We start from the raw sequence: 26257 nt of genomic DNA, 5'->3' as shown, positions 1-26257 counted from the left end.
CCCTCCTGCATCCACCAGGACCTGGCGGAAGGACCCGGAGAACCTCCCTGCCCTTGGCAGCCCCGTCCCCATCCCGCCTCGGAGCTGCTGCCAGCCGCCCCCCCGGCGGCGCAAACCTCCCCCCCGCCCCGCCGCCCGTTCCGGGATCAGCAGCACCGTTTGCCGGCGGCTCCCGCCGGCAGGTGGCAGCACCGAGCGCCCCGGCGTCCCTTGCGCCGCCACCGGGGCCCGGTGGAGGCGGCGGCGGCGGCGTCCTCCCCCCCCTATACCCGGCCGGGCCGGGGAGATGGATCCGGTCCCCGGTCGGCGGTGGCAGAAGGTGCTGTACGAGCGGCAGCCCTTCCCCGATAACTACGTGGACCAGCGGTTCCTGGAGGAGCTGCGGAAGAACGTGCACGCCCGGCGGTACCGGTACCGGGCCGTCGTCTTCCAGTCGGGAGCGGTGGTGCAGCAGCTCTGCAGCGTCTGCGTCTTCGTCGTCACCTGGTGGTACATGGACGCCGGGATGCTGAGCCCGCAGGGGCTTTTCGGGGCGGCCCTGGTCTCCTCCCTGCTGGGCTACATCCTCTTCGACGCCCTGGATGGTGGGGCTGGGCGGCGGGAGAGCGGGCGGACGCGCTGGGCAGACCTGAAGAGCACACTGGTGTTCGCCGCCTTCACCTACGGCTTCTCACCCGTGCTGAAGACGCTGACGGAGTCCATCAGCACGGACACCATCTACGCCATGTCGGCCCTCATGCTCCTCGGTCACCTCATCTTCTTCGACTATGGCGCCAACGCCGCCATCGTCTCCAGCACCCTATCCCTCAACATGGCCATCTTTGCCTCGGTGTGCCTGGCCTCCCGCCTGCCTCGTTCCCTCCATGCCTTCGTCATGGTCACCTTCGCCATGCAGATCTTCGCCCTCTGGCCCATGCTGCAGAAGAAGCTGAAGGCCCAGACACCCCGATGCTATGTGGGGGTGACAGTGCTTTTCGCGGTGGCAGCGCTGGCGGGGCTGGCCACCATCTCCAGTGTGGGCGCTGTGCTCTTCACCTCCCTGCTGCTTGCCATCTCCTGCCTCTGCCCCTACTGCCTCATCCGCCTTCAGCTGCTCAAGGACAACATCCACGGACCATGGGACGAGGCTGAAATTAAGGAGGACCTCTCCAGGTTCCTTATGTAGGCCTGGCCCGAGGGGAGAGGGGACCTTCTGCTGTGAGCAGTGCAAAGGTTTTGTCTGGGGGATAGCACTGGGGGGAAAACACCAGCCCAATAAAGCTTCTCACACAATGAGGACTACCTTTGCGTTACCCTCAGCATCTGTTTCCAGACCTGATCTGCTTGGTTTTGGCGAAGGAAGGAGCTGAACCCCACAGAGCAGCTCAGGGTGCAGGCGAGTGCAGCAGTGCATGCTCTGGCCATGCAGACCCATAGCTCTGGGGTAGGTGCAGAGGGGCTGTGCATCCCCTGAGCAGAAACACTACATGGAAACACAGCTCAGACGTGCCCCACAGCATGCCCACGGAGGTTCTTCAGCCCCAGGGACCTCGATGTGTGTGATGGGAACTGACAGCACCTCCCCGGGAGGGCTGGAGGGGAATGGGGCTGGGTGAGGGTCACTATGGGCAGGGTGGCAGCACATGGGGCGGTGGGTCCTGCCGGAGCTGCAGGACCAAGCACAAGGGCGCCGGGGATGAGTACAGCGCTGAGCCCAGCTCACCTGTACCCCGCCGGTTGCTGATGCCAGAATAGCCTCATGATGCTGCCGGGCACCACGTTACCCTAAATCCTTTAGGAGAGGGGGTGATGAGGAGGCAAGATGCCTTCCTCCCCTCTCTAACCCCCTCCCAGAGGTGGATCTGGCCTCGCCATGAGGCCAGACCCCAAGCCAGAGGGATGGGGCTCAGCACAGACCCTCACGGGTGCATCCATGGGCTGGGGAGATGCCAGGCTGCTGTGACAGTGATGTCGGGGCACAGCAAGGTCCTGTCTGGCACCGCACAGAGGGCACTCCTGGCAAACCAGTCCCACTGGAGGCCAGGCCAGGATGAGCTGGTCTTGTGCCAGTCCTGTGCCAGGAGGGCTTGCCCAGCTCTTCCCTGCTCCCATCTGGGACTGTCCCTGCTCCTGCCACCCTGCAGAGCAGAGCCAGCTGGAGCCAGCACGGCAGGAGGGAAGGGATGCACAAGCCTATGCCAGCCGCACCTCGCAGGGAGGCATTTGGCATTACCCAGGTTTTTGTGGAACTGCTTATGGAAACCCAGCGCTGCAGAAGTGCAAGTTTCTGCTTGATTGACCCCATCCCATTGAGCACCAGCGCCTGCCGCGCGCTCCTTGGGCTTTCTCGGAAATGAGCAACCCCTGGTGAAGTCCCAAACACCTCCAGTGCTTTGTTACAGCTCTTGCCAAGCGTTAAATGTTGCTGGTGTTATCATGGTGATGACTACATCTCATTTTGGTTTTAATTAAGGAAAACCTGTGGAGTTTTAGAGCACGTGCTCCAGTCTCGCAGGGTGCGCCGAGTAGCCAGATGCTCACAGCGAGGATGACATTTTTTAGTTCTTCAGAAAGAAGACTGTTTTTTCACAAGGAGTTTTCCCAGAAAGCTGCTCAGTGACCAGGATGTCCCATCTCGCGCTGGGCTAATGCCAGTGTAACGCCGCCATCCAAAGTCGATTCAGAGTCCATTGGTAGGGCAAGGCTCGAATGTAAATCAAAAGTAAATCAAATCTAGCCTGCCTGGTGCCTGTTGTTAATGTGTGTCAGGGTAGAGGCTACAAGAAAGCAGAGTTTCTGCTGCACCCATTCCCCCAAGGAGAAATACTTCCCAAAAAAATACTTTTCCCAAATTCAGACTCTCAAAACCAGCTCTGGGTTAGGAAAAGTGCAAACATCAACTACCCAGACGTAACTTCAGGTGGAAATGGGCACAGGCACCCACCATCACCTCTGCCGCAGCTGGAACTCAGTGGATCACGGCAGGAGACATCCACCCCGCTGCAGGCAGGATGTAGGATGTGTCCCATCCATCCCGCCCCAGGCAGTTTCATCCCTGCCCACAGCCTCAGGGCTTCTCTGCTCCACCCAGCTCCACTCCTTCACCTCCTCCATAGCCTCAGTCCTTGCCCAGAGATGGCCCGAGGAAAGGCCTAGCCCTCCTGTTAGCTTGCCCACACAGATTGGCAATCTAACTCTCCCTACCATGGGAGACAAAAATATAAAGCCCAGTCCACAGCCTGGATGCACAAAGGGACTCTGAAGGAGGGGAAAAATGCAAGAAAGATCCAGGGAGAGGAGAAGAGGAGATGCAAAGGCTAGGCAGAGTTCCCCTGGGACTTGTCTGACCTCCTGAGGACACATGCTCTGCAATGCTGCTGAAGTTATTTAAGATGCTGAGTAAATGGCCATTATGAGTATGTCTTTATGCCCAAGGTCAGAATATGCTCTACAGAACAAAGCTTTGCCATGACTCTACGCCCAGTTCGGCAGTAACACTGGATGCCCTTTGAGCATTCTCTACCTGAGCGTACCGGTCTGCAGCTTCTCTGATGAAGCACACCAAAGCCATAGGTCCCTCTCAGTTTGTATGCAACCAAATCATCACCAACCAACTCGAAAGAGTTAAATGTTATTTTGCATTACAAGGAAGTGCAGTTTGTTTCTCTTAACTTTCTAACTCCACTGAGATCGCATACTACAGTGGGACATTTTCTTTTGATTTGAGGCTGGCCAAATGCGAGTAATTGTGAACTGGCCAGGGATAAGCCTCACTCCTGGGGGAGCTGCTGACACGTGCCGTCTGGAATCTCCATCTACAGCTTCTGCTGCAGGGAAAGGCAAGCGGCAGCCACTCACACTGTCCTGTCAGGGGCCCACATCCCTCCCCACGTGGGAGACTGGGATCTGGGAAGCCTGGAAAGAGGCAAGCTTTAGTCTTGAAGGTAAGATCTTTTTATCTCTTCAATTCCCACCATAATCATCAAGCTTTTCTCTACATATCAGACAGGTTGGTGATGTGAGAGGCAACAGCAACAACATGTATGATCAGGAAACCAAAACAGGATTTGGGTCCTAACTCATCCATTGAAAAGCAGCCTGGGATGCGTAGTGCCGCCAGCTGGTGCAGCACCCTTAGCCTTCTCCTCCTAGCCGCAGACTGGATACCATTGCAGGGTGGAAATAGCACAGACAAGGTTAAACATCGTCTTCAAAAATTCATCCCTTGAGTTGATGCCAAAAAGCCTGTCAAGGTTTTCCAGCACACCAATACCTTTGTCCTTCTACTTAGGAGATTTTAGGAATAGCTACCAGAAAACCATGAAGTTACGAATGTTATTTCCAACAGTATTTTTTATCAAATACCTCAGAAGAAGGTAAAGATTTCTGTGAAAGGTTCAACACCATAAAAATGCCACAAGAAAGTTGTTTGTGCCTTATAGCCTAATGCACAGAGGTCAGCTAGTAGCTAGGGGGACAACAGCAGCTCCTGGTTGGGGTGCTGTAGGTAAGGCCATACAACTAAAACATCAGCCACCTTTTCTTTGTTGGTGGAACCATGCCATTTCCCAGAAGCAACACAGTGAGAGCTTCCCCCAGTGTGGAACAGATTTTTGAACAACTTGGAAAAAAAGCAGCTTGTGAAATTCAGCCCGTTTCCATTCCCTCTTACCTGAGAGGTGAAGCACGGCCAGAACCTCCTTAAGGTACAAACGCTGTCGCTTCTGTCGTAGTCCTGAAAATACACAATTCCTGAATCCTGCTGAGTTTTTTTTGCCTCAGTACCTGACATCAGCGAGTTACACAGATGAGATACAGCCAGTCTGAGCTCCTCCTCTCATCCACTACTCTTGGGACAGTCATGTTCATGGGACCGTTAGGGGCCTTCATTTCTCCCTTTTCCCAGGGTGCTGGGAAGCACCTTTCCCATGACTGTACTCTTTCCAGCTCCAGGAATTCCTAGTTTAGCACATGCAGTTCAAAGGTCTAGCAGGAATGATTATTTATCTCCCTCTCCTAAGAACTGCTGTACTTGGGGGATTTTTTCCCCTTTTTGCTAATGCCATTGCCGCTTCTTCTATTGTACTCTACCAATAGACAAAGTCTAAGTGCGAAGAAAGAAAAACCTGGGTAAGTCTACAGCTCTCCAGGCTTGCATCCCCTTATAATTTAAGCAAACTCAGTGCCTGGTGTTTACCAGGGCACACAGGTGGTTCAGCAGCTCCCTGGATATACAAGAGGTCAGCAGGGACCTAAATCAGCTGGAACAGGAGGAGTTGCCCAAATTCAGCAAAGCTGTGTCAGACCTGGCTTGAAACCCAGCACGGCCTGTGTGTTGTCAGGTACCTTCTACACACACGATACTGATCTTCACCACTCTCCTGCCATCTGAGCAGCACCACTGCAGCTCTCTCTAATCACAAAGTTCCTACGACAAAGAAATATCTTGTTTGTGCTCCTGAAACCAACGGTCTGGAGTCGTGATGCTGCGTTGTGCCTCCAGTTCGTATCTGTGCAGTGCCTTCTGATTTATCTGCAGTGGTTTGTGAGACATCCCTTCTTTGTTTTCATATGAGAAAAAAAAAAAATAAATCAATAAAACCCATCAGTTTTCCCTTTTTTTAGACTTACTCTTCTTATATGTCTCTGGCATGCAAAACAAGCACATCTTCTAAATGTTAAATCACAGATTTTATCTTTCACATTGGGACAGACACATTTGGAATCCCAGAGGTAGCTACTTACAGCCATTTGAGCTCAGATGCTCCAATGAGGTCGGCTCACAAGGAATTCGGAGGTTTAGCTTGAAAGAAACGGTCAGAGCAGCTGTGAGTTATTTATAATTGTGCAGATTCATCAGTCTAGAGATTGCTGCAATTCTTCTCCTTTGACTTTCCACTCAGCCAGGTGCTGGTGCATTAGACATGTTTTAGGACTCTCTCGTTCTTAAAGAAGGTGGCTGCTCTTATTGCTAAGGCTAAGCCAAAGCCATTTATATGGAGCAATTCTGGTGGTTAATGAATTCAGAGGCAGTGGTGGAATCCCAGCAGAACGTCCCTCACTCCACCACCTCAGAGGATGGGAGTCTCCCCAGAGCCCAGGCAATTTCTTCCACGAGGTGTGAATGGCTCCATTTGAGACAGACTGGGTAGACCCTTCAATAGAAAACCAGCACACATTTGTTTTGTAATCAGAATTTTTATTTTCTTTACAGCCAGGCTCATCTGAAAATAAAATCTTTCATTTACAAATAGGCTAGTGCAAATTAAAGATAATTGTGGACAAAAAAAAAAAAAGACAGATTGCATGTAACAAAAAAGAAATGTGTGTGTGTTAGGACGATCTTCCTGGAACAGTTGGCGGAGGTCGCCTAGGAAAAAGACAAAATGACCCAAAATTCACGGGGCGGGCAGAGAAAAGATTTAAAACAAAAGGTCAAGATACAATAAAATGACTCGTATACAAAATTATCTTAATAAAATGGGTTACGAGAAAAAGGCACAGAACATGCACATTAAGGAAAAGAGCAAGAGCGAGATTAGAATCAGCTGGCTGTCAGCACAGCCTCCGCTTTCATCCTCACCGCTTCCCATCTGACTCGCTGGCGCCAGAGAACTAGGACAATCACATGACAAACGTGGAGGTCACTGGTCACAGGCTTTCTAATTTTCTTGCAGCAAATAATATCCTCTGGAAGAACTTTTCCCCAGCCAACCTGAAAGTCCGCACCACTATCGGCTTCAAACACTGTTCTTGGGGTAGACCTTTTTAAAATGAGATTCTGATGAAATCGACAATGATCAAACAAGATGGATCTATGGGCTGGACTGGGGTATCTGGAGGGGACATTGCTGGGGAAGGCTAAAAACATGGGTGATGGCAGTGCAATGAATCTACTCCAGCCCTAGAAGCAGAGATCCTTGGCAGCTGATGGCCCAGTGCGGTGGTTAAAGAGGGCTGTTCCTCCTTTTACCCAGCTCGCAGCACTGACGTGTCCCTGACAAACGTGCTGGGAACCAAACTCATACAGGGGCACGTAAGGTACTCCTCCAGCCAGATGGGACACGTGCGACAGTGCTGCTCTCTGAGGGGGAGTGCACAGACTGCCTCAGGCAAAGCCATTAAAGGCTATTAAAAAAAAAAATCTCTCAAAATGTTACAGCAAGGAAGCGAATACGATGGGGATGTTGCTGCTTTGCTCATCCCACCTTTTGCTCTCCCCTTTCCCAAAACCTGTCTAAGGACTGGTGTAGGGACTGTTGTGCTCTGTGAGAAATGCCCTCTCCCACAGGCAGCTGTTGTGCTTGCTGTGCCATACAGACCGTCTCCTCCAAGCACTGATTCCAGTTACTCGGCTCGTACTGATCTGGAGGAGGAATTGAGTAATCAAGACATCTGTGCTTCAGTACACAACCACGTTAGGGGGAAATCCCTTCCAGACATAATGCATACACATGCACAGTTTTACTCCAGCTCCTGCTCTGGAGGACTCAGTCTGTCTTTCTGCTCAGCTCTGAATCTCCCCCAAAACGTGCTTTCCCCAGCAATGAAATGAATACCGGCTATGGCTTGAAAAACATTCATCTGTTCCCCACCGAAACATCTCTGCAGCACTCCAAGCCCCTAATAGGGCAGCAGGCTGAATGCTCCCCATGGGTTACTTCTCCCCCTTCGCCCTTTTTAATGACGTCTCCAGTGATCTCAATGCAACACGCATCTCTGATAAATCCTCGTTGCAGTCCCAACAGAGGTGGAGTGCAGCGTGCTGAGGTGATGGCCCGAGAGACAGAGGACCACTCATGCGCATCCAGAAAGTAATAATAAAAGCCCATCAAGAGATACAGTTTATTTCAGGTTCAGAAATGCAGCATAACATTTTTACAGCAGGTGTATGTGATGCTCAGTAATGACCATGGTTTCGGGAATCGACTTGCTGTGCTCAAAGGCCAACAGCAGGAACCATTTACAGATTATGAAACCAAAGGCAGATGCGTTGGCTCATATGAAGTAGGGCATTAACATACAGAGCAAAATTCAGAAAGAAATTAAGCGTTTGCTTCTTACAAAAAGAAGTCATCGTTTACACCATCCTGGAAAAGTAAAGAGACAGGCAGTAAAGCAAACAGCCGGCAAGACGGGACAAATCATATATCAAGCAAGAGTGGAGGACTGTCTGGACGGGAGGAGCCATCGGTATCAGCTCGCCTGCAGACAAAGCAAGAGGAAAGACAGGCAGAGTAACATTCATTTACACAAGGGATGCTAGATCCCGTTCTGCTAGAGCCCGGGGAGGAGGTTCAATGCCACAGCAGGAGGAACTGTGCAATAAGCACACCAAGAGGTTGGATGCCTCCCCAGTGTCACAGGTGCAAAACAGGTCTGCTTCAAATTCAGGTTTGGAGTATTTTAAGACAGAAAGACAGAACTAGCCAGTAATCTCAATATGCTGTTGACACGTTGTGTAGTATAGCTGTCTGCGATAGAGAATATAATAGTTTCTATGTTATGCTTTAACACGAAATGCCATAACCTATAATGTTATCTCCTTTAATATAATAAATAATCTACTTTTATGAGGCTTACTCGGAAAGTGCAACAAGATCAGCAATAAAATAAACACACATTAACTATGTACATAAGCCTTTTCACTGAACATACAATCTTTTTAATCCTAACACAAGATCCCTTGAGATTAAAGGCCGAGAGCTACTGATGGCACGCTCAAGGCTCTTCTGAGAGCTGTTGGTCAGCCATGATGAGGTGAGGAGGAACATGTTCTCTAGGCAGAGACCCAGGCTTAGCTTAAATCTAATACTAGATGAGCACCCTCCTGAAACTTAGCTACATCACCCAGCTAATTATACACCTCGCATAAGATCAGAAACTCTGCTGTTGCTTAACGGGAGTCTCCACTATTCCCTGGCAATCTCCTGAGCTTTGCCAGCAGGAACTGAAGAAAGGGAGAGCAACCTGTGCTTCTCAGCTACGGGAGTCCAGCCTTAGCTCACCCTGTGGAAGGGCGTCTGCAAAGGGGGCAGTGGCCAGTTGGAGGCAGCCAGTCCCTCCATGGGGTGCTTGTCCTGCTGTCCTTCAGGCATGGAGCGAGTTGCTGCCAAGGCTGCTCCTCTGAGAACAAGGGACAGGAGAGACACGACTTGCCAGCATCAGGAGTGAGCAGGACGAACCATCCCATTGCAGGCGCTGTACCACAGGAGGAAATGGGCCAAGGTTGGGAAGACAGTACTTACTCAATTGGACATGGCAATTTCTTAGGGAGCACTTAGCATTCTTCCTAGAAACAACAATTCTACGTACCTTGTTCTGAAAAGCGCATATGCAAGAAGTTAGAAGTAAAGTCATCGAACTCTGGATCTCTGCTCAAGGTTAATTACTAACCTGGACACCAAAGTGTAACATTTTGGGTACAGGACCAGATTCAGATGGGGATGCAGAGGAAGGGAGGGCTGTGCAGCTGTGTCCCACGACCTCAACACTGAGCACAGAACCAGATGGTGCTGACAGTGGGGCCACAGGCGCCTCACTGCCTCCTCCTCTTCTTTCAGGTAAATCCACCCTTGAGAGCTTCATTTACAATTCAAGATTACTGCTGAGAAAGACAATTTCTTGGAGGGCAGAGTTAAGGACAGTGCTGAATTGTGCTACCTACTTCCTTACGCTTGACAAAACAGTCATTAAAGGAAATTAAGGAGCCTCAAGTGCAGAGGATTTAAAAATGTTTTTAGGCCAGGATCTGTGTCATCTAATTGAAGCTCCTAACTTACCGGCAGTACCACCCTCGTCTCCCATGCAGCCACACCGGTCTGAGTCACCTTCTGGAGGTGCTGCCTCTTTCCACTGAACAAAAGGGACCTTGGACAACTAACTTGAGCATTTAGGGCACAGTGGGATAAACCCAGACCATGGCCTTGCAATATCACTGAATGAATCTCAAAATCTGGGGTTAAAGTGACATTCTGTGGCTGAAGTGGAAGCGGTGCAGAGCTTGGCTTTCTGTCAGCAGGCAACTGCCAGTGAGTAACAAAGAGTTCTGATGAACTATATACAGGTTTGCTGGTTAGGCAACAGTATGGACTATATAGCTATTTATAAAAATACATCTAATAGGTGGATCGAATGTTACAGCAGAGCGTGCTACACAGTGGAAAACTGTGTAGAACACAAGAAAGATCATCATAATATGTTTTCCTTTTTTGTAGCAAAAATCAAAATGACTGCAGTTGGGCTTGCAACCTTTTTTCCTTGGAAGCAGGTTCTGTGCACTTGGTGTTGGACATCTGGGCCTGTTCTCCAAACAAACACTGGCCACTTAAGCAGTCTTCTGAGATCACCAAGATGCTGCTGCTCTGACAAACTCCATCTTCACTGTGCTTCAGATGTTGACCTCTAGACTCCCCAGGTGTGTGTCACAAGTATGAGGGTGACAGGAAATTAAAGTTAAACTAACATACAAATCATGATGCTTTCCCAAGCTCGTCTCTCTTACGCAAGCTGAAACATGATTTAGTTCAGCAGTGAGCACAACGGTTAGTTAATCAGCAGTCTGGGAATACTTAGTAGGCAAAATCTCCATTGGTTGTGGCTTTGATTGGATTCTTCCTAACCATGGGGCTACAGCATACTGAAGCCCTATACGCAGTCTCAATAAATACATTTATTGAACTAATTATACTGGGAGCCTTTGAAACCACCAATTACTTTGCCTAGGGATCTGTAACCATAATTGTAATAGCAGCAATTAATATTTTTCTGAAGAAACAAGGCCAAATTAATCTCTAGTTTAATTCTGTTAACTGAGTAAATTTTAAACTATAAGGGTGACACTGACTCTAAGTGTTTAAAGTGAAGTAATGCAGTTAAGACAAAAGGTTTTCATAATTCATTAATATATAATGTGCAAAACAACAAGCAGAGAGGACCTCTGCAAGTGAACATCTGCTAAAATAGTTCATTGCCAGGATGCACAGCTGAGCAGTTCTCAGTACCCAGCTGGAAAAGCGACCCTAATCTGAGGTGTGTGGGACTCTAAGAGATGTAAAGAGGAAAATCTTTATATAGGGGGCATAGTGGAACTTTACCAACTGGCACAAACAAATATCTCAAATCCAAACTAGACCCTTGGAAAGCTCAGGTGCAAATCTAGGCCATAGCTCTGTGAACTGGCTCACGCAGTGGGCAGAGGAGTGGTAGGCCATTTCAGCAGTGCATATATCTGTATCCGCATATATATATATATATATATATATCTCCTTCTGTTTCACAAAATTACCAAAAGCAACGCTCAGTTCTCTGAGTACATTTATACATATTACGTGCACTCACATACCCACAGGGCTTCCCATGAGTTCAGTGGGAGTATGAATGTGAGCAAGCACTAGCAGAGGACAAAGCGAGCCGGCACACGCCACTCTGTCACATACTGGCTCTTCAAACCGCCCTTTCACATCCTTGCTGCACGGTGAGATGGCTCCGCACTGCAGCCTGGTCCCTACCAACCACCCAACCAACTCTGCACATCAGCCACCAATGGGGAAATAAAGCAAAACACCCATTGTCCCATACACACCCTTCTTGTTTAACAACATTCCTTAAAAACTAGACTTTGGATAAGAAAAAATTATAGGAGAAGCAGCCATCCAGCAAGCTTCTTGCAAGAGGGACGTGGAAGTGGGGGGCCTTCAGAAGAGCTTGATAAGAAACCACATTGTTTTTCTCTGCCCAGTTTAGCCATTCAAAAAGAAAATGGGCATAACTGTGTAATTCCAAATGATAGAAAACCTGAAAGGTACAAATAAAAGCAAGGTTCCTTTCAGATAAGAGGAAAAAAAGAAACAGATCAAATCAACATGTGCACAAACACACACAAAGTCAAGCCCTCCTTTGACTGTACAAGACTGTGAGCACAGTTGCCTGGGTGAACACGTGTGTCAGTAAGTTAGCTAACATCAGCTATTGCAAAACGAAAAGTCAAGGCAGCACAGACCTTCCCAAAACATTTAAGACCTCAGAAACAGTGCGGAATGGACAGAGAGTATATCAGTAAAATCAGTTACTTGCCTATAGATGTCCATACATGCAACTATACATTGGTTATTGCAACAGTTATCAAGCAGTTTGCTTCCACATATTTGGTTAACAATGAACGACATGCCAGAAACTTCTTTTAGTCTAACAGGGATGAATCTAACGGACGAATTACAGTGGGCCGAGTAGGTGAAGGGGGTGGTCTTCGACTGGAGAGAAAGAGAGAAGAAACAGTAAGCACAAAGACTGAGAACAAACCTGGCACCTCTTGCTGTCACTTTGTGAACATGCACATGCACCTGAACACAACAGTCATTTCTGTGTACAACAAAGCACGACAGCCCTAAGCATCCACAGCAAGGAAAAAAGCGATGGGTTTGCCACATGCAGACAGTGCCTTAGCTCTCATCTATCAGACAGCTTGTCTCCCTGGTCCACAGCCTGGGTATTCTCCAAACACAGTTCTCTTTTCTCAGGGGTCAGTCCCAGCCTGGACAGCCAAAGAGCGGACTTACAGGCGCGTTTCAGAGTGGCCGGCTGGATTTGAGAAGACAGCCTGCAGTGACTTCAGCTGCTGTTTGCAAAAGCAGAAAACCTGCAGCTTCTTGCATAGTTGGGCCAACTGGAGCCACCCCAATGTGCTTGAATTTGAGGCATAAATTTCAAGTTTTATATCAATGGCCAGTTATGAAAATGCTAGCCATGGCTATGGCCTCTGGATTCATACATTTACCACTAATGTATTCCTCTATCAACTCAAGTTACTGCTAAGGGACTCCCAGATTTTTTGGGAGGTCTCATAACTCTTTATTCCCCTATTTCAAATGGCTGATTCAGTATAGACTCCTGTGCATTGCAAAGCCCTGCATTTCAATTCTGACAGCATCATCACCTGATAAGAGGCCACAGTGCAAGAGTTAGACAGTAGCAGTACCCTCCCTGAGCATGTTCCACCTGCAGTCCAGGCTGAGCAAGGGTAGTCCAGGCTGAGACCTTCCCCTCCCTCACTTCATCCAAGGATGATACACCAACTCTGCTGGAGCTGTTGACAGATTCTCTCTGGTAGCTATGTAATCGCCTTTTACATTTTTGTGTGTATTTAGGGTGCACGGGTCACATCAGTGCTGTATGGAGATAACTCCATCAGCTTAGTTATAAAGAGTATTTTGCTAACGCTCCATTCCACTTGGGCTAAAACACCCCACCACCGAGCAAATCTTGCGCAGAATCTGAGATGACAAAACCTGTTTGGCTTCCAGCGTGTGCACTAGATCAGACAGTTCTGCCCCGCACTGCTTTGTGCCGTACAAATATACCTAAGAGACTGTTCCTCACAGCCAGACTGTTCCCTTAGCTAGCTATCCAGCACGGTTTTGTTGCTGCATCTCTTACACTGTGTTTTTGCTCCCCATTTTCTTTAACGGAAAGTACCAGCTCTCTCTTTATTCCTTAACCCAGCCCAGATCACCACGAGAGAGTATAGCTGCCCTAAGAGAGGCAGGAACCCACGGTCTGAACAAGGTGGGGAGCTGAGGGGTCATCGGTTCCCATCCAGCTTCAGCAGACTTCATTAATGGCCAAGAGAAATCGTACAGCCCTCCCTAACGCTGTCCTCCACCTGTGAAAGTAGGAACAGTTCCTGTCTCTGAAGATTACAAAAGAAACGTGTCTCATTCTGCTAAAGCTAAATAGAAGATGAAAAGAATGTAACAATGTGTTAATCTTCTTTGAACTGGAACATAATACGAGAGACAAATTTACACTTGACAAAAAAAGTCTTGCTTGGCTCAAAGTGCATCTTGTAAGACAATATTCTCTTCTGGTGAAGAAAGGAGAATTTTAATCCCTAACATGCAACGAATACAAAATATGCCAACTGAAGCGTTCAATTAAATCAACAAGCTAAAAAAAAATAGGCAAAATATAATTTCTTCGTGGTGTATTTTTCTTACAGAAAAAATGTTACTGTGTTAACTATTGTTTCTTGTGTTGCTCCAGTGTAGGTCTTCTGGACCCATTTCCAAAATTTGTAGTTTCATAAAGAACCACTTCTAAGGCTCTGCATTTCTGCTGGGTTGCATTAAATTATTCCTTTGTTGAAATGCCTCACATTGCATTGTTTAGCGCTTACTGAAAACATCGTATCATGTGTATACAATTTACAAACAAGGGAAAATGCATACAGCTGTCTTCATATCAAATTTAAAAGATACAAGCCCAAGCATGCATTTTAATACCAGGTTGAATGCAGCACACTGGATTCAAATAATGTAATTTAGTCAAATTGCTATTTAGCCCAGCAGGATCAGAAACTGGAGAACACAGTGGGAGGATTTCCTGGATATAATCAGTCAAACCAAACCTGGATCAAAATCAGGTCTGAGCCCTATTTCCTCCTTGAACTAGAGCTGTTATTGCACCCTGACCATTATTTTTAATTTTCATTGAAGCTCAATCCAGACCTGAACAGAAAAATCCCCCAGCAGGCTCTCCTTTCCACTTCAGAGTACCATTTCGAGGAGAAGCTGATACCTCCAAGGGGTGCCGCTCCTACGTGGCGCCGCTGCCACTGCGAGGGCCTGGGGCACAGGGCCATGCTGCAGCCTGTCCCCTTGCCCCATGCAGCGGCCAGAGACACCAGCCTTGTTCTCCCTGCGGCACTGCCCGACAGGCGGGTCTGCTCAGCGAGGGGTCTGCTCAGCAAGAAGACCTCTCAGTCCAAGCTCTCCCCTACCAGTTCCCACTATGAATACCGCCCGGTGGAGACACATGCATGTATCTGGGATGCCCTGCATACATATACTTGTGTGCATCTTCCCAGTGGGTACAGGCAGGGATGTACCTGAGGAACAGGCAGATCTCTCCTTAGCTCCAGCCCCTCTCCTCTGCCCACCCCATGAAGGTGCTGCCTGGCTCCCATGCAGTTGTGCAGGGCTTCCTTCCAGCTCCTTAACCCCATGCACCATGACTAGGGGAGTGGGAGCTGCACCCTGGAAATCAGAGGTGCCTTCCAGAGCAGTGGCAGATGTTTGGGAAAAGACAGCATTTGGGAAAAGACCTGCAAAAGCACCATTCACCTCTAGTCCTGCTGCTGACAGCCTCCTGAGCAGTTTCTGGTTCCCCATGTCATTAACACAGCAAGAAGGGCCGTGCTCCCACGTCCCTGGGCAGAGCACGGCATAGAGTTCAGCTCAGGGAAGAGACCTTGGCTGCGATAGTCACCATCATGCGGTAACAACTGGCATGAGCCGAAGCTCAAGTCAAAGCGAGGGGAAAGGACAAGCCCAGAAGTTGCCTGTCGCTAGATTTCCCTGTCAAGGTGACAAGTCATTATGTGACCGTTTTTACACTGGGAGTAGGATTCAGACCTTTTTATCCCCCTAAAAGGAATCTCATCCCCATCTCTTGCCTCTCCCCCTCCTTTACGCCCAAAGCAGTGGCTGGGAGCGCAAGCGTTCCCCGGGATGAAGGGGTGCAGGAGCCTGGGCACCCAAACCACAACCTTGAGATAACAGAGCCTGCAACCGGCTCTGCGCTGCTCCTTGCAAATGTAGTCCCACCTTCTTCTCTGTTCTGGGCACCTCAAAAAAAAGCAGGTCTGAGGGAAGCCTGGCCATGGCTTTCTGAGCACAGGTTACATAAACGAGCGCTGCCAGACCCCTCCGCATGAGGAGTAACCCGGAGAGGAGAGCAGCAGGGGGAGCTCCAGCATGCCTGTGGAGGGGAGCAGGGGAAAAGCAGAGGAAAAACAACCTCCCCCAAAATCCCCGCTCCGCACTAGCTGCCATGTCAGTGAGTAAATATGTGACTAAGCCCAATTAAATGTTTAGTCTGAGGCCAGAAGATGATAGCGGTAGAGACGGCGTGGACTGCATTTTCCCTGTGTTATCGGACCGACTCCGGCTGTGCCGGGGCGTGTTCGCGGTGCTGAGCTTTTCCCAGGCCCCGAAAGGCGGCTCCCAATTCATAGAAAGCTCCTTCTTATAAAAATGTCACTGCTGCAGTAATTCCAATTTGGTTATTGTCTCCAACATTTCAGCTGGGTTTTTGAGTTTTGGGGCTGAGTCCCGCTGCCTGGCCCCTTTAACGGGCTGCTCACTCTGTTGTGTTGGTTGGGATTTTTTTTTCAGTTTGTTTTTTTTTTTTTTAAAAAAAAAAAAAGGGAAACTGTTTGTAAAAGTTAGTGCTAAAGGGGCAGGGGATCATAGGTCCCCAGGGTTGAGTAAACGAGTCTGCAGAAAGAATCAGTTCTTCTAACTAGCACACATTAAGCAGACATAAAGAATTTACCAATGAAAATTGTGGACTAAGTATGTATTTAATAACTCCCTGATGTTGTTGCAGGGACTCCTTCTTTGAAGAGCTCAGTGGGGTTTTGAACAGAGGATAACTCTTACCCCCATGCAAACACTTTTTAAAAAAGGAAAAGTTTTACATTTATTTTTAACCTAAGCAGCATACCCCATTTTTCCAGTTTTAAAAGAACTCCTAAAAGCAAATGCAGAGCAAAAGAAACTAAATAAAGCAAGTCTAGACTTAAAATTCAATCAGAAACATATGGGAGTTCTTCAAGCATTTGCCTTTTGAGAAGTGCTATCGCTCCCCACACAGAGTCTACAAAATATGCTTTCAGTAAAGCATGGCTGTAATTACCATGGGAGGCCCCACTCAAAGAAGATGGCTTCTTTTCTCGGAGCAGAGCAAATGTATTTCTAAATAAAAGGCTTTTATTTCCACTTACATTTTACATTCTTGTTTGCTTGTGACCACCAGAGAACACTTGGGGAAGGCATGCACATAACTATACTTTATGATACATCCTATAGATCTGACATTGTAAACAAAAGCCCTTTATTCTTTCTCTTTTCCATGAGTTTGGTTTCCCTGTAATGCAGCCCTCTCAGAGTACCCCGATATGTGACATCATCTTTGCGGAATGTAACAAGAAAGTATTTTTTAAAAATCTCTAAGAGGCTCTGACTGCAGGCAAATTTCATTCTAAGTGACAATACAAATCTGGATGTGAGGCATACAATAAGGGGATAAAAGAGCCTCTACTTTTCTGGGCTCTTCAGTCAACCTATCTAACTTTTATATGGTACCAATCAACCTCTATCAGCTTCTGAATTTGACAGAAAATCCAAACCAGAAGTGAAACTACTGTAGTCATCACGGTTGAAGAATAGAGGTAAGACATGGTTTATAAGCCTGATTAGTTAGTCTATGGTCTATGCGTACTTAAAACTCTTTTTGGCCTACAGCATATGCAGTACAGCTACTATGGAGTCTCCCGAACATCAGCTCACAGAATCTTCATGGTTGAAAGGGACCTTTGAGATCATCGACTTCAACCACAAAAAAAAAAAACAACAAAAAAAAAAACCAACAAACAAAAAAAAAAAACACAAACCAAAAAAAACCCCCCATCCACCAAACAAACAGACACAAACCAACAATCTCGGGCACTAGAGCATGCCCTGAAGTGCCTTGTCTACACATTTCTTAAATACCTCCAGGGATGGCGACTCCACCACCTCCCTGGGCAGGCTGTTCCAGTGCCTGACCACTCTCTCAGTAAAGTAATTCTTCCTAATATCTAATCTAATCCTCCCCTGCCACAACTTTAGACCATTTCCTCTGGTCCTGTCATTATTCCCTTGGGAGAAGAGTCCAACACCCACCTCTCTACAACCTCCTTTCAGGTAGTTGTAGAGGGCAATGAGGTCCCCCCTCAGCTTCCTCTTCTCCAAACTCAAGGGGAAGGATCCTGAGTGGAAGTGGGGAAACCAAGAGAAGGAAAAGGACTTGCTACTAATGACACAGGTCATAAGAAAGTAGGAAAAGCAGAAAAAAGTATGATGACATTAAGAGGAGTAAAGCAGGAATCATGGACAACATCAGGAGGAGATGATGATTATAGGATAAATGAGAAACAGCACTCAGTGGTGATGAAAAGAAAAAGTAATTGGGGAATATCTGTCTGGTATTACCAATGTAATGGTCCAATAGAGTGAAATTTTTTCAGTACAGAAACAAATCTGCGAAATGTCATTTTGTCAAACATAAAATGTCTCTAGTAAGCATGCCCACAGGATTACTGTCGGTGGGCAAATCAGGAAGGGAAACACTGAGGCACACAGCACAGTGCTGGAGGATGCGTGCAGAGTAGCTCTGCAGCTGAACACATATGTATCAGGCTCCACAAATGCACAGAGGGCGTGCTGCAACTGTACTGCCAGATACTTGCACAGCTATACATACAGCTGAACCTCACTATTTCAAGTGAACCAGCTGCACAATACTCTATCAGTGGAAGAATTTTTGTGTTAAGTGTAAGCAAGCATATGCTGCTTTTTCTGATGCCTATTTCTTTTATGTGAAAGAAACAAAAAAGTAAGAGCGAATGGGAGGAATGTGTCCTTCCATTAGCTACCACCACACTGCAGCAATATAAATCTCCACTAATTCAAACACTATTCCAAAGCATTTGGGTTACTGAAGTTCCACTGTGTGTATTTTAACTTAATACAGATACTCCTTTCAGAGGCAGAGGTCCAAAATATGATGCTCCACTACATTAATTTATTACTTGTAACTCAAGCTACATTTTCTGTATGGCCATCAGAAATTAACACCTATCACACACATACAAATATATTTGTATGTTTATGTGGGTGTTGCATTTTCAAATTAGTCATTTCAGAGAATTAATGTGTCATATGGAAAACTCAGCTTGAATAAACAAAAAAATTAATTCACTGGAGTGACCAAGAAAGACTATTATTCTTAACAAACTGTGTGTTCTTGTTGCTTTTCAGCAGGGAACATGTCAAGTAAGCAAGCGTGCAACACATTAGTGAAGGACTGTCCCAACCTTTCAGAAACCCTAGGTCAGGATGGTCAAGAGGACTAAAACTGCTTGTGGAAGAAGAGTTAGGAGTGCTGAGTGATACATTCAGAAATGCTGCTCTACCTTCCTCTGTCCACAGATGATGACAACAGAAGGGCCCCAAAATCAGCAGGAGGAATATGTAATCTTTGCATAATAGCTCAAAGCTTGTGAACTGGTCTGTGTTTAGCTGTACTGTTCAGCATCAATGCAAATCATGTACGCTGTCTTTGAACACCACACATCTGCTTCTGCCCACTCTGTTCTTCCTACCTACTCACCTTTGACTTTCCTCTGCCTTTTTGCCTCTCTCCTCTTTACTTACCTTGGTGCAAGAAAGGGAGCAAACATCCTGGTTGTCAGCTTCAACTGGAATTGCACCTCTTCTGGTCCATGATGACAACTAACGTGATTATAAGTGTCACTGTTGTTCATGTAGCCATTGAGTGCCCCCATTCACTAACGATCCAATACAGCTTGCAGGGGACAGGAGAGTTTCAAGGAGAGCCTTTCAAGATGCCTGCAGGTTCAGGAAGTTCAAATCATCACTGCTTTCTCTCTATTTACTGTCATACGTTTTCTCTTCTGGCATTAGGAAGGCTAGAAATGCACTGCTGTTCTGCCCACTCTCATACAAGCCAAGAAATTCCCTGCTTAACACCCTGTTATTTAAACTACTCTGTTATGAGATTAAATAATTACTGGGGACAAAACACATCTTCAGGTTCTTGTATTTCTGGCAAACAACATCTGCTATTGTTTGACTCCACTTTTCTTTTTCAAGTTGAGAGACGCTAAAAATAAAAACCACTTCCTTCTACTAACAGTATCTTGAGAGAGAAAAGGCTAAGGAAGCAAAAAGAAAAAACAAAACAAAACAAAACAAACAGCTTTTGCTGAAAATACCTAACACAATAAATTACTTATTCATTCAGTTCACCAGCTGGCACTCCCAAAGCAGGCTTCAACTGTGCTTGAGGATTGCACTCAACATCATCTTTATCCCAGAATCACTTCTTTCAACTCTTTTCAGGTTCCTTCTTTTTCTGTCTTCCTCTCTTGCATCATTTTTACTTACCCTTCCCCATCACATGGGACTGGACTACACTATGAGTAATGAAGAGCTGTTTCCCAGACTGATCCACTTCGCTGAACTTTGAAAGTACCTTGCAACAGTCCCAATAAAATGGATGTCTCCTAGTTTACCTCATTTAAAAACAACTTTTGTTGAATAAGGCAGGAGCAAGTAGCTCAGGAACAATAGTAAAGACAATCAAAACTACCTGAGATTAAAAAAATAAGATCAAACCTAAACCCCACATAAAACAAATGATTCTTCAAATATGTTTGTTCAACTGTTATAGTGTATCGCCCATCAGAAAATTCCTGGATCACTGAAGATAGCAAGTGGACATCCTGCCAAAAGGAGATGCTGATGGGAGTTAAAAGTCAGTGGCAGCAGATGTAGTACCTAGGGTGCAATGTCTGACATCCCATGAGCTTTATTTTACTTGGTCTTCAGGACAGTCATCTGGAGAAGAGGTATCTGAAGGAAGACAGCGAACAAATTCTTATCTCTAGTCTAGAAGAAAGCCATGCTTTTAGGGGCAGCAATTAGTCTAGAAGAAGTGGAGACCCTCCTGCATCTCTCACGGCATTACAGTTCAGGCAGCTGAAGAATTAGTTCTGTGCAAACGCCCTTCCAAATTTCTCATAAGATCGATTTTGCAGAACTATAACAAAACCACAAGAGCTGTCGTATTGTGATATTTTAAAACCTGTTGTGACCTGCTTTCTGGTCAATCCCTCCAATATTTGATCTCATTCAGAATGCTACTTTTTTCATTGCTTCTGTTAAGACTAAAGCTGCGAGATGACCCCAGGTAAGATGACCAGTGTTCCTCAACTGTTTCTGCACATGGCAGCTTGGTTACCCTAAGTAGTGTAGCTAGTGTTTCTAATGGTTGTCACAGCCACTGACAACAGGCTGCTGTTAAGAAAGATTGCCAAATACTGCATTTTATGGTTTGAAAACTATCTGAAAAACTTTAAAAGAAAACAGAAATGCAAGGAGCGGGAGACAGATTTGCAAAGGTGCGAGGGATGGGATAAGTTGGAGAGAAACCAAGAGAAGACAGTGAGAAGGAAAGGAGGGAATACATCGGGAAGGGACACAAATGTACTGAGCAGGAAACCAAGTGAAGGGAGAAGGTGAAAGAGGAAGTGAACAGGATGGTCGAGAAAGGTACAGCAAGGGAAGGGCAGGAAAAAAGGAACACAAAATAGCGATAAAGGAGCCAGTGGAGGAAGGGAAAAAGCAGAGCTCCTTTCTAAAAGATAAGGGAAAATGAATAAACTCTCTTGCTTGAAGCAGCCAGCAGCAAAAGGAACATATTACTGGGTGTGCATTTCAACAAGAAATGTAAATTAGACTGGTAACAAATTACACAGGGGTGTCTTCCCCCAGATCAGAAATCACAGAAAGAATAATTTATATTCTCATAAGTCTTGTGATTTTGGGGTCCTTGGACAGGCAGAGTTGGAAATATACTGACTACAGAAGAGCAGTATCCCATCCTGTGGTGGGCTCTGGCTGTGCATCACCCGTGTAGCTGTATGTTCTTTTGATCACAGACATGAAATGCAGAATTAAAGTAGTTACTCTTTGGTTTTCTTTTTCCCCTGAAATTCAGCAGGGTTTTGAAATCCCTCCATATAACATTCTTGTCTCTTTGCTCACATGAAACACTCCTAATTGCTGATTACAGGATTATACTTTTTCAATATAACCTTCACTGACGATCCATTCAAAGAGGACAAATGGATGCTACTGCTGGACGGAGCTGCGCTCTTCTGTTTGGGCATTCAGATTGACATCATCCAACTCAGCATGCAAATGCTTTATGGTAAGCACTTAGTTATCCTGCCAGAAGAGTTTGATGCGATAGCTATTTGATTATTATTTATATTCCATTAAAAAAATACAGTAGTAAGCTTTTAAGGCTGCAAGGTCAAACTTTCAGAAGACACAAGATTCCCAGGCTAAGGCAGGATAAACCTTCTGGCCTTATATGCCTATGCACTATGACAGCTTTTAATCAAAGGATCACATGCAACTTTTTGCAAGGGATCCCCTTATCATTCAATAATGATACTGAATGTTATTGAGTTAGACGTTACATTAAATCTTTCCAAAGAACTCTAATCCATAAAAATCCATCACAGAAAACTTACTTAATGGTTGATAAGTGGCAATCAAAGAGCTGAGTACAGCGCCTGTGGACCAGGAAATGTCAGGCAGTGATGCTTTCTGCAGTACTTCTGACTTTGGAAATTTCTAACTCTAATTACTGTCAAGTATAAGTTTGTGCCGGGTTGGCAGAAATATGTAATGATGGCTTAGAATGTAGATGTAAGATGTAATGTAGTTACAAACACAACAGGTCACATAATTAGCCTCAGTGGCATAATAAAAACAGCTGCATAGCAGCCATCACCCCTTCCATGCTGGCTGGCTGTGGGTTGAAATAAATTGAAGGGAGAGTATGGAGTATGAGACTGTTCACGAACAGCACAACATTAATTCTCTCCCCGCTAATTGCCTTGCATGTAAAGACCACTCTCAGCCCCCAGCCACCGAGCATCAGCATGCCTGAGGCCGAGACACATGCTTGAGAGCATTTATGTTCCTGCCTGCTTGAGTGGATGGTCCATCCCTTCAAGACCCCGTTTAACCAGGTTCCACAGTTTCACATCACGTAGGGTCATGTATGTTTTAATGGCAAAGTGAGTAACAGTCTCCAGTGCTTCACTGGGAAAGCCTTCATGAATCCACAGTAGCATTGCAGAGAAAAGAGAGAAAAGGGGAGCACCCTCCCACCCCCACTAACACCATGGGCTCTGCCGCCAGGAGAAAAACATTTCCAATTCAATTGTTTTCCTTGTGGCAAAGCTGAGATTCCCATTCAGGACATTTAAAAGCCATAAATCAAAGCATCCACAGTAGAACTAAAATTGGTCAAGATCAGGCTTTCCAAATAGGCAGGCAAACACACATGATAGTAAGCTAAATTGGCTCTAGTGCCTGCTTAAAGCTATCTTACCAAAGCAAGCGCACAGCTGCATTTTCTTTCAAAATACTACTGCAGCCTTTTAAGAGAGAGGGGGAATAATCTAAATTCTGGCAGCGGGGAATATTTCACAAATCATATATGCTTTGGCATCAAGCCCTTAAAGCCAGGGGCCTTTACTCACAGGCTTTGCTGGGAGAGATCCACCCACCTCAAGTGGGATTAATTAAGAGAGGCATGTATCATGCAAATAGTTTCTGTTTCCTTACAGAAATATTCAGAGCACATAACCCAAAACAGCTTTAGAATCAGAGCGAAGCAAGGAAGAAAATTGTTTCCTGCTCCCCTAACCCTTTTCCTTTCCCTGTACAGTAAGCGAGGAACAGTGAGAAAATGCTGAGAGCTCACCCTTTCTGTACAATTCCTTTGATTAAATGCTAATAAAGTTGAGGAAAAAAAAGGTATTTTTTTAAAGCAGGGGCTATATTTCACTATAGGGTTCCCAATTCTCCAAACCAAACGTGTGCTCAGCCACTCATCGGAAAAGGACAGTCAAAGTCTTACCCCTGAAAATGATGGGTTTTTATCTTAAGGCAGTACAGGAGAAAATAGAAAGCTTCTATTTCTTCAGTCTGTCAGGATTTTCAGCTCCACATGACAGCGATGGGGGCTGCAACAAAAAGCTCCTTTGGAAAGCTAGATGAACTTTAAAAATACAACTTTCTTCTCAGGAAGCAGAACTATTTCCCTAGATATGACAGATCCTGAAACTTCAAGGAATCACTGCAGAAAATGGTGGTAGAACAGTCAGAGCACAGAATGCCAGTTCAAAAATAAGTCACAGGGAAAGCTCAAGTTTCCACAAGAACTATTCCTCAAAACTATTTTTTTTCCCTTTTAATATCTCAGACCCATTTTCTGAGTCAATTTCCTATGATCCTGTGAAGGCTGTTATTAAAACCAGACCAAGCGTAGCAGAAATTCCAGGGCTCAAAAGAAACATTTAATAGGTGCAGGAGCCGGCCACACTGTCCCCCCTCAGGTGATTTCCCCTGCAGCCCCTTCCCTGGGATTTCCTCTCTCAGAGTTTAGTCAGCAGGAGAAACCTGAAGTTTCAGCAGAATGGTAAACGCTTCCTTCATTCTTAAGCAGCTGAGATTTTCTTATGTCTGAGGCTTTCATTGCTCTAAAAAAGACATCTAGGATCCAGTCCAGAAGATGTGTATTGCAGATATTTTTTTCCACAAAAATGTCAGGCGGTCATACATTCAATTATATATCCAGCTACAGCATTTTAAAAACACTGACCTCCTTTATCAGCCCCTGCTTTGCATGCCACCAGTGGCAGTCACGAATTGAATTGTTCACGGATTGCTTACCCAAGTGCCTTTTGAGTGCTAGAAGATTCCTCTCTGGTCTCCACCCCACCTATCACTTCAGCATCAAAATGATTATCATCAGACATACTCTTGGGAAGCCACCTCAGGAAAGCAGAGTTCATGCAAAATCACAGCCAGGCAGGACGAGGGAGACATGCTCATTTGCAAGGCAAGGTGAGAGACGCCAGGGAGCTATGGTTCTCTCCAGCAGTACAACTGACAAAACACTGGACCTCATTTCTCTATCTAGTATGTGATTTATCCTCTGATGGCACAGGGGAAACATCGGGGCCAGTGCCCTGCAGCTCAGTCCCAGGCTCTCCCAGCAAGGGGATGTTGCTTGGACTTCTTCCCTTTTAACGCGAAGTTTGGTACCCAGAAAGGCGGTTCTAGGTTTCTCCCCAGCAGTCCTAATGCAAGCTATAGGATATCCACTAAGATGAAAGAGTGCATTTCTTGGTTGGGCGCTGAGGCAACAATGCTCTTTTCATAGGAAATATATAAAAATACTTAATTCCTTTGATATACCTCATTTATTTATTCTTCATATTATAAAGGGCAATTATATTAGAAATAATGAGCTTCAAATTTAAGTTACTGACAACTACAACAGATCTCACCTATTTAAAAGAAAGTTTTTCTCCAAAGGTTCTCTTCTCAATGACCATTTCTAAAATTGAAAATGTGCACGTTTCTTTTTGTTTCTATTTAACTGGCATTTTTTTTGCAAACTGTGACTAATTTTAATGTAACAACTTATTAGAAATGGAAAAACCCCTTTATTCCAACATTGCCTAACCTGCCCATGCCTCTCAATTTAGGAAGTTATCAAAGCCCTTGGAATCAGAGGCTTTCATATATATATATATTTAAAGTATATATATATGTATATTTGAGTGGTTATGTGTATTATGTCATTGTGAAAATAAATATTAAAGACATTGTATTCATATAACTTACATAAAAAAGCAGTTAATGCCACACAAAACTATAAAATATGCAAAGCTACTTTAAAAAGTACTGATAAGTGCAAAGCCCTGGGAGGAAAGGAAATGATCTGGTGATGAAAATCCTGTTCCTTAACTAATTGTTTTGTACCATATGATCTACACTTAGACAACTATGGACTGTTTTCAACTGGCTGTAAATTACTTGCCTTGTGGAATAAGCATCAGACTCCTATCAGTTTGTTCCATTGGTTCTACATGGATTGTTCTTGTTCTCTCCCAGAAGAGCCACTACTTCCTCTGGTGAGGAGTCAGAATGGCAGGAGTGAGTTGTTGTACCCCTGTCCCTCTTCTGGTGGAGGAGTAGATGACCTCTCTCTCTGTGCACCCCTATGTGGGTATAACACAACCAGAACAGGGGTCCTTAATGTAAGATAATTGTCTTCAAATAGACTGACTGGAACTTTTTTTTTCATGAAAATCTTTCATCTTTTCAAAAAATCATATTTGGCCTAAAAGTTGGTTCCTCAAAACACCTTTGACTGTCTGCAGGGAATGTCCAATTTCGCTTTGTTACAAGATGTTTTCAACAACAGTGCTCGACTTTCTGACACAGTGCAGAATCTGTCTGTTATGCTAGAGGGAGAGAACCATGCCCACCACCAGGAAGAATAGACATCTTACCTTGGGACGCTGGGAGGAGCCCGGGTTGGCCGAGAGGGAACCTGAGGAGGTCCTCCAAGGCCCTCACCACCACTTGGAAATGGAGGCAGTGGTCCTGGGCGGAACGGGACTGGAGGAGCCCCCGACTGAGGGCCTGGAGACGGGATTGCAGGAGCTGGTCCTCGGCCAGATAAAGGTCTGGTTGGGGGATTGTTTAATGTAGGCCTCCTCTGAGTTGAGGGACTTGGAGGAGGTGATCTAGTGGAATATCAGAGATTTGAGAAGTTC

General features: G+C 45.9%; 2 protein-coding genes across 5 annotated transcripts in view; one reads left to right on the top strand and one right to left on the bottom strand.

Annotated features, from left to right (window-relative positions):
* Window positions 1-286: 286 nt before the first annotated feature.
* On the top strand, window positions 287-1165 carry PIGC (phosphatidylinositol glycan anchor biosynthesis class C). The gene has a single exon (XM_074152459.1). The coding sequence runs from the start codon at window positions 287-289 to the stop codon at window positions 1163-1165; it is 879 nt and encodes a 292-aa protein (XP_074008560.1).
* Window positions 1166-12160: 10995 nt separating this feature from the next.
* DNM3 (dynamin 3) overlaps window positions 12161-26257 on the bottom strand; it is a 173916-nt gene continuing 159819 nt past the window's right edge. For 2 of the 4 annotated variants that reach the window (XM_074152579.1, XM_074152580.1), the window contains 2 exons: window positions 25991-26227; window positions 12161-12230 (listed from right to left, as the gene is read on the bottom strand). In XM_074152579.1, the coding sequence (XP_074008680.1) occupies window positions 12161-12230; window positions 25991-26227 (307 nt within the window). Of the gene's footprint in view, window positions 12231-25801; window positions 26228-26257 lie in introns of those variants that run through there. The other 2 variants (XM_074152581.1, XM_074152582.1) reach the window with 1 other exon arrangement.

Source organism: Numenius arquata, chromosome 8, assembly GCF_964106895.1.
Source record: "Numenius arquata chromosome 8, bNumArq3.hap1.1, whole genome shotgun sequence".
Lineage (NCBI taxonomy): Eukaryota > Metazoa > Chordata > Aves > Charadriiformes > Scolopacidae > Numenius > Numenius arquata.
This window is presented reverse-complemented; position numbering and strand designations above follow the sequence as displayed.